This window comes from Xenopus laevis, chromosome 3S (genome assembly GCF_017654675.1).
Source record: "Xenopus laevis strain J_2021 chromosome 3S, Xenopus_laevis_v10.1, whole genome shotgun sequence".
Classification (NCBI taxonomy): Eukaryota; Metazoa; Chordata; class Amphibia; order Anura; family Pipidae; genus Xenopus; species Xenopus laevis.
This window is the reverse complement of record NC_054376.1, coordinates 83,063,958-83,073,260: the sequence shown is the minus strand read 5'-3', so window position 1 is coordinate 83,073,260 and position 9,303 is coordinate 83,063,958. Positions and strand designations below refer to the sequence as shown.

At 36.7% G+C, this 9,303-nt stretch overlaps 1 protein-coding gene across 3 annotated transcripts in view; it reads right to left on the bottom strand.

Annotated features, from left to right (window-relative positions):
• Positions 1-307: 307 nt before the first annotated feature.
• The window catches only part of cntn1.S (contactin 1 S homeolog), an 80,767-nt gene continuing 71,771 nt past the window's right edge, over positions 308-9,303 (bottom strand). For 2 of the 3 annotated variants that reach the window (XM_018254107.2, XM_041587512.1), the window contains exons 23-24: positions 8,667-8,823; positions 308-3,072 (exon numbers count right to left, since the gene is read on the bottom strand). In XM_018254107.2, the coding sequence (XP_018109596.1) occupies positions 2,993-3,072; positions 8,667-8,823 (237 nt within the window). In that variant the 3' untranslated portion in view covers positions 308-2,992. The remainder of the gene's footprint in view (positions 3,073-8,666; positions 8,824-9,303) is intronic. The other variant, NM_001087736.1, reaches the window with a different exon arrangement.

Sequence of the window (9,303 nt, the reverse complement as noted above, 5' to 3'; positions counted from 1 at the left end):
CTTTTTTCTTGGTTAGTGTGAACTGTATGTATGCAAAAAAAAAAAACAATCACAAACAACCAGAAAAGCAGTTACTGTCACCTGAGTACCGAAGGAGTACCAAAAATAGGCCGTATAGTGCATACAGGTAACAACTTATTTATAGTTATGCTCATGAGATGATACCTTTGCTCAGCAGACTTGATTAGGTTCATTCAAATGATATTCTGTGCAAATATACTAATTGAAATAACCCTTAAGCCTTAGCACAGAGCCACATTATGTTACATTTTACCAGAAATAAAACTCATATCATTAAATATGAAAATTGTTTGTCAAATACCTTTATTTGGTGGAAGTTTTCTTTTACTTAAGTTTTTTTTTAACAAAACATAACATTTTGGTAAATGTATAGGCCAACAGTTATATTGTGAGTAATACTGATATTTATTACATTTTAACTTGGGTTCCTTCATTAAAAAAAAAGAAAATCTCATTCCTACTGTACCTATTCCACTTTAAAAAAAAATATAACATGTAAACCAATAAAGTAAAATAAAACAAAATTCAAGCAACAAATATTCTCTTACACGATTATTAAAGAAACCCAAACACATCTCAATAGAAGCAAATTAAACATGTGCAAGTAGTTAAAAAATGTGTTTAAATGGAACAAGTTAACGCTGAGTGGGTATTGCTCTAGTCTGAAAAATGATCTTGCATTTTCAGTCTCAAAAGGCCATTCTCAACTGCAGATTTGTCCTGTGAATGGGTGATGCCAGTTTTGACACATGGTAAGTGCATTGAATATAAGAAGCATTGAAATTTGCTTTAAAACAAAATCTGCATTAAACAAGTGTTCTTTTCTCTACACCTCAGATCCAAGCACATTTTTACATAGTGTATAGTAGAAAGGTAAAAGGGCATCATGCATTTGAAAATAAAGTCATGTGTAAGGAATATTCATCTACAAACACACACACAACTGTGTGCGAATACATATGCTTTTCTCCCAAGGTATTAAACATTTCCACATCAATTCAGTGGCACTTCTATATTAATATTCTTTGTTTTGTTGTTTTTCAGAATGCAGTCTTTATACATTATGACAAGTACATAGTAAATTGAGATTTTTGTTCTTCTATTAATAAAATCTGTAGGGTAATTTATATATAAAAAGTAAATAGCTATATTTAATCATATAACAAGTTTGTGCTAATAAGAAAAAGAAAATGAAAACATTGCACTGTTACTGGAACCATCTTGAAAAAAAAAATGTTTTTTTCCCCCCAATACCACTCACACAGAACGTTGACATTTTAAGCGCGCCTTGGAAACCATTTTGATGGCTGAACACAAAAGATAAAGACAAAGGCAGAGCAAACACATTCATTAGTAAGGGGTTGTTAACAAGCTTTTTACCCAGATGCCTTTGTCATTGATATTTGCCATCTCTCCAAATATACTGCACCAACTTTTTTTTACTGTACCACACAGACAACAGTCTTCACATCTTCAACTATACACAACAAACTCTGAACAAAGTCACATTAAAAATGTACCACCCCTTACCACACTGTATCCACCATTTGTGATCACATAGTGTAAACAGCAACAAAGTAGAGATGAAAAATAGCAGTTTGCATGATACAGAATTATAAACCTCCTGCACTCCTGAATTTCTTGGAATGGAGAGATCATTTTGAAGTAACTAAAAAGTAGGAGCCACTGCATCTCAGTAGGTATAGTTACATGCAGAACAATTGGCGTATTGCTAAATAAAGCAATCTAATAAAATTAATAAAAAACAACCTAATTAAATGTCAGGATGTTTCATTAGAAACTATTACACAAAGGATAAGACAATGTAGTAACAAACAAATGGTAACAACTTGCTTGCACGGCTTTCCAGTACTCCAAAGCCTTTCAATTATTGTAGTCTTATAATAAAGAACTAATAATAAAATCTTCAGTGCTGGAAATATAAATTTCTAACCTGACCAATATCCAGGGTTGGTTTGGGTTAATGTCTTACCAGCCTGACCATTAGAAACATCATACTCTTGAAGGCCATTCAATTGCAAGTGCCTAAATTCTCAGCCAGTAGAGCACTGTGCTATATGGACATTCCATTGTTCATTGTCAATGTTCTCCCTCTTGCCTATAAGCCACCAGACAAAAGGTATACATTATTCCTAATGGTTGGATTACCATTGGCATTACTGTAGAATATAGCTAATGCCATAATAGACATATGACCAATAAAAACAAAGTTGTTTGCCAGTCAATGTTTGTAACATGTCTCTGACGTCTTAAGTCCTAGTAATGCCAAGGAAATCTACATTCATTTCATGCACTCAATGGATCTACATGGAAACCAGTTCACATGGTCACCTTTTGCCCCCCATACCCCCAACCCTATCATATATTAAGAAAGTACATTCAATTATTGTAGCGAAAACATCCGTTTTTTTGTCATGTAATGACTGTTTTTGTTCTGACTACTAGTCTAGAAGCCTGAACCTTGCAAACAAAAGACAGGGGCCAGTAAAAATGATGAAGCACACAAAACAGCATAGACAGATGGCATTTGTTTCTTACTCTAACCATATACAACATTTGTATCTCTATTATATATATATAACAATGTTTTATTTCATTAAATCACCTATGCATGGTGACTTTGCTTTCACTGTACAGTCTAAGGTATTGCAATTTAACACTGTAACTTGCCCGTTTGATCATGCAACTGTCAAATATTGGCATACGTGTTTCATAAGGCATAGTGGAACAAGTTAAAAACGTTCTTCCTCGAAAATAACCCCTTCATGTGTGGAGTTCATGAATGCCTTTTTTCAGTTCACAATAAATCAGTATGGTAATATCTTTTTTTTTTTTTTGTCTTAAGATGGTACCGGAGTAATCTCCAACTAAAAAGAAAAGAAAAAAAAATCATTGCCTTCAGCTGTGAGGAGAGTACACTGCACTCAGGACATTGTAAATGTAGCTACATTCAAAATTCCAAATACATCAGCAGGCTTAGGATTGGCAGAAGAACTCCAAGAAAAGAGGGGAGAATCCCTGTTGCACCTCCTACAATTGAAAGAAAAGACTGGTGTTACTAGAGTTGATATATATGGCAGTTTCAACACAATGCACGTTTCCTTGAAAGAAAATTCAAGAACTTCAAAATTCCAAAATGCCAACAACAAGACTGATGTGTCTGGAGGACACTTCTGATGGATTAACTAAAGGGACCTGTAGCCCTAAGAAATAATTTTAATTTTTTTTTTATTGTAATTGGCAAGCAAAATAAACTTTACTATACTAATTGTTTAAAGTGGACCCGTCACCCAGACATAAAAATCTGTATAATAAAAGTCCTTCTTAAATTAAATATGAAATCCAATTTCTTTTTTTTATTAAAGCATTCATAGCTCTTGTAAACTCATTTAAAAATATCAGCTGTCAATCAAGTATTGCCTACCCCACCTCTATGCCTAGGCATAGAGGTGGGGCAAGCAATTACTTTCACTTTCCATTCAGCACTTCCTACATGTCACTGCTCTCCTCACATTCCCCCAGTTCTCTTAACGATTTAATTGTGTAACCAGGACATGGGGATGGACATCAGGTCCCCCATTCTGGTGCACAAACAAGATTCTGAGATGATACAAGTCTTGTCTTAATAACATTGTCCACAAAATGGCTCCTTCCTGGTTGCTATATTATTATGAGTTCTCAGACTGATGGAAACAAGATTCAAATAATTTATACAGTGTAATTAAAGTTCATTTTGCTTGACTAACATGATAAAATAGGATTTGGATAATTTTTTTTGGGTGACGGGTCCCCTTTAAATCTTGCTTCCTTCCTTCTTGGAATTCACGATCAAAGCAAGCAGGCGGACACCATTTTATATGCTTCATACCAAAATCTTTTTTCTGCACCAGAATAGGGGACCTGATGTCTAGGATATTCAATTAGACAGTGAGGGGGGGTGTCAGAAGTACAGTAACAGCTAGGAAATGTATAATGGAAAGTGAAAGTAATTGCCTGCCCTGCCTCTATGCCTGATTGACAGCTGATATTTTTAAATTTCTATACAACAGTTATGGATGTTTTAATAGAAAAACGAATTTGGGTTTCATTTTTAATTTGAAAAGGACATTTATTATACAAGTCCCCTTTAAGTAGAGAGAACTAAATGTGATTGCATTTCTTGTTTCATAATTGTATAGTAAAATAAGAGAGACAAACAGAGTCAACAAGCGACAACCTTTAACCACAACAATTCCTGTGATTTGTAATCATACTTCTGTAGTGTTAATGTCTGTATGTTCTGCCTGTGTTTATGTGTGCTTATCTGAGTACTCTGGTTTCCTCACACACTCCAAAATATAAAAGCTAAGTGGCTCTAGCTGAAAATGACCCTGATGTGTGTTATGTGTATGTGACTGGGTCCATAGAGTGAAAGCACCAATGGTGCCAGAACCAACTAAATGAGGAAAAACCTCTGCAAATGTATTTAACTTGAAGGATAATAATAATGATAATGATAATTTTATACACATTTGTTTCCTTTGATCCAATTGGGGTCTATGTTGTGCTGCAAGACCCAGTTTAATTTTGACTTTACCAGACATCTTAGTAATAAAAAAAAAATTATGCGCTTCCTTTCTCATCTAGAGGCTATATCCTAATTTAAGAAAATTATACAAATTTTTTTCATCCTTTTTCTTTATAATAATAAAACAGTACCTCGTTCTTGAGACCAGCTAGGCTGGAATGAATCAATATGGTGGCAAACATTTATTTAAGTTATGCTGGTACAAATAATGGAAACTATCATTATCCATAAAACCTGGGGTTCCAAGCATTTCAGATAATAGATCACATACCTGTATAGTACTCAAGAAATCTAGAAGGCCCTCTAGGTGAATTGAGTCTGATATGCTAATTTTCTGTCACCTAATATGTTTTTTGAGGTAGTCATGAGGCTTTAACTACGGCCTGTTAGGCCATCTGATCCCTGTGTTGTTCTGGGGTTCTTTGTTAGAGATGTCGCGAACTGTTCGCCGGCGAACTTGTTCGCGCGAACATCGGGTGTTCGCGCTCGCCGGAAGTTCGCGAACGTCGCGCGACGTTCGCCATTTTGGGTTCGCCATTGTTGGCGCTATTTTTTGCCCTCTCACCCCAGACCAGCAGGTACATGGCAGCCAATCAGGAAGCTCTCCCCTGGACCACTCCCCTTCCCTATAAAAACCGAAGCCCTGCAGCGTTTTTTCACTCTGCCTGTGTGTGCTGAAGAGATAGTGTAGGGAGAGAGCTGCTGCCTGTTAGTGATTTCAGGGACAGTTGAAAGTTTGCTGGCTAGTAATCGTTTTGATACTGCTCTGTTATTGGAGGGACAGAAGTCTGCAGGGGTTTGAGGGACATTTAAGCTTAGGTAGCTTTGCTGGCTAGTAATCTACCTTCTACTGCAGTGCTCTGTATGTAGCTGCAGTGGGCAGCTGTCCTGCTTCTGATCTCATCTGCTGACTGCTGCAATAACAGTAGTCCTTGTAAGGACTGCTTTTATTTATTTTTTTGTTGTTTTACTACTACTACTACTACTACTACTATAAGAGCCCAGTGCTATTAGTCTAGCAGTGTTGGGGAGTGGGACTGGTGTGCTAATCTGCTGCTCCTAGTAGTTCAGCAGCACCAACTTTAATTTTTTTTTTTAATATTCATTTTTTTTTATTTTACTTTTTTTTATTTTACTACCGCTGTAGTAGTGTATAAGTTGACCTTTTAGGCATTATTTGCCCTGTAGGCATTATTTGCACACTGTTTTCTTCAACCCGCCATCGAGCTGTGTGACCTTGTTCACATTCTGTCTAAATATCCATAATATTACCGTCTCCAGAAAAAACACCGGAGTCACTTTTTTCAAGCAGCCATAATATATTTTACGTAATCCGTATCCACCGCTGTAGTAGTGTATACGTTGGCCTTGTAGGCATTATTTGCACACTGTTTTCTTCAACCCGCCATCGAGCTGTGTGACCTTGTTCCCATTCTGTCTAAATATCCATAATATTACCGTCTCCAGAAAAAACACCGGAGTCACTTTTTTCAAGCAGCATTCATATATTTTACGTAATCCGTATCCACCGCTGTAGTAGTGTATACGTTGGCCTTGTAGGCATTATTTGCACACTGTTTTCTTCAACCCGCCATCGAGCTGTGTGACCTTGTTCCCATTCTGTCTAAATATCCATAATATTACCGTCTCCAGAAAAAACACCGGAGTCACTTTTTTCAAGCAGCATTCATATATTTTACGTAATCCGTATCCACCGCTGTAGTAGTGTATACGTTGGCCTTGTAGGCATTATTTGCACACTGTTTTCTTCAACCCGCCATCGAGCTGTGTGACCTTGTTCCCATTCTGTCTAAATATCCATAATATTACCGTCTCCAGAAAAAACACCGGAGTCACTTTTTTCAAGCAGCATTCATATATTTTACGTAATCCGTATCCACCGCTGTAGTAGTGTATACGTTGGCCTTGTAGGCATTATTTGCACAGTGTTTTCTTCAACCCGCCATCGAGCTGTGTGAGCTTGTTCACATTTTGTCTAAATATTGATAATATTATCGTCTCTAGAAAAACCACTTGAGTTACTTTTTTTCAAGCAGCATTCATATATTTTACGTAATCCGTATCCACCGCTGTAGTAGTGTATACGTTGACCTTGTAGGCATTATTTGCACACTGTTTTCTTCAACCCGCCATCGAGCTGTGTGAGCTTGTTCACATTTTGTCTAAATATTGATAATATTATCGTCTCTAGAAAAACCACTTGAGTTACTTTTTTTCAAGCAGCATTCATATATTTTACGTAATCCGTATCCACCGCTGTAGTAGTGTATACGTTGACCTTGTAGGCATTATTTGCACACTGTTTTCTTCAACCCGCCATCGAGCTGTGTGAGCTTGTTCACATTTTGTCTAAATATTGATAATATTATCGTCTCTAGAAAAACCACTTGAGTTACTTTTTTTCAAGCAGCATTCATATATTTTACGTAATCCGTATCCACCGCTGTAGTAGTGTATACGTTGACCTTGTAGGCATTGTTTGCCCAGTTTTTTTGGCCGCAGCCACTGAAGCACAGAGGCCAGAAAAAATATGCCATATAAATGCTGAAAATAGTAATTTTTTGCCATACGTTGACTCAACGTATATGGCAAAAAATGACTATTTTCAGCATTTATATGGCATATTTTTTCTGGCAACTGTGCTTCAGTGGCTGCGACCAAAAAAATGCATATTTTCTGCATTTATATGGCATAATTTTTCTGGCCTCTGTGCTTCAGTGGCTGCAACCAAAAAAATTTATATTTTCAGCATTTATATGGCATAATTATTCTGGCAACTGTGCTTCAGTGGCTGCGACCAAAAAAATGCATATTTTCTGCATTTATATGGCATAATTTTTCTGGCCTCTGTGCTTCAGTGGCTGCAACCAAAAAAATTTATATTTTCAGCATTTATATGGCATAATTTTTCTGGCAACTGTGCTTCAGTGGCTGCGTCCAAAAAAAACTGGGCAAACAATGTCTACAAGGTCAACGTATGGCGAAAAATTACTATTTTCAGCATTTATATGGCATATTTTTTCTGGCAACTGTGCTTCAGTGGCTGCGTCCAAAAAAACTGGGCAAACAATGCCTACAAGGTCAACGTATGGCAGTTGTTTAAAGAGAACAGTAGATTACTAGCCAGCAAAGCTACCTAAGCTAAAATGTCCCTCAAATCCCTGCAGACTTCTGTCCCTCCAATACAGAGCAGTATCAAGCAGATTACTAGCCAGCAAGCTTACTATCATCTGTCCCTGAAATCACTAACAGCTCTCCCCCTACACTATCTCTCCAAGCACACACAGGCAGATTTTTCAGATACATTTTTGCCCTTGATCCCCCTCTGGCATGCCACTGTCCAGGTCGTTGCACCCTTTAAACAACTTTAAAATCATTTTTCTGGCCAGAAATGTCTTTTCTAGATGTTAAAGTTCGCCTTCCCATTGAAGTCTATGGGGTTCGCGAACCGTTCGCGAACCGCTCGCATTTTTGCGCAAGTTCGCGAATATGTTCGCGAACTTTTTTTCCGACGTTCGCTACATCCCTATTCTTTGTAACTTCTGGACACATTCCTAAAGCATCATTTTAATTTTTGATTTGTGAAACGAATGAAATGGCGTTGTATCCCTTTTTAAGGTGGATCAGCATTTTATTTTTATATATATCTTAGGAGACAGCTTGCCCAAAAATCAAAGGTAAGTGCTTTCATATCAAAATGCATCAAAAGAACTTGCATTTTTTACTTGAACGCAATCATTATGAAAGTATAGGAGTCAGAACTAAAAGGAATTTTTTTTAAAAAAATAGTTGGCTCTTAGTACACATTGTACATTGACGTTATTAATTAATTATTAATTATATCAGTAATAGAATGCACTGTAATATATAGGAGTTATACTGGCTGCTTACAGCCAGTGTAAGAAACAGCCATGTGATTCTCATGAGTATGTCACCAATACTGGTGTTTTCATGTGGTTCTTAAACATGAAATGGAGTACAATATCTGTGCAGCCTTTTAGTACCTTGTGGACTGATGTAGCTACACATGACTCACCAGAAATTTTAATGTAAGCAACTGCTCCATCACCACCTTCGCTGTGAGCTCGGACCTCAACAACATATTCTCCTTCTTCTGGGACAGGTAATTCTACTGAATGTTTGGGAGTTGTATACAGCTTTCCATCTCTCTGCCCATCTTGCCTGTAAAGAACCTGGCCAGATAGAAGTACTGTTATACTGCTTTGTAAACAATGCATGTACAGTATATAAAGGTATATATATATATATATCAGAGAATGAGATGATTATACACATCACAGCTGCCAGTTTCCATGTGACAGTTCATAAACGTGACTGAACATTCCTTAAGCCTATAATTGAGTGGGCATGAGGAAATGTCAGGGACATGAATAGGTGCAGCTTTGTAAGATACAGTTTAGGATCTGTTATCTGGAAACCCATTATCCAGAAAGCAACTTACAAAAAGACCATTTCCCATAGACTTGCTTATAATGAAGTAATCCAAATTTTAAAAAATGATTTATTTTTCCTCTGTAATAATAAAATAGAACTTTAAACTTGAGATAAGATATTATTAGTCCTTATTGGAAGCAAACCCAGTCTATTGGGCTTATTTAATGTTTACATGATTTCCTAGCAGACTTAAGTTATAAACCGTGATGGGCGAATTT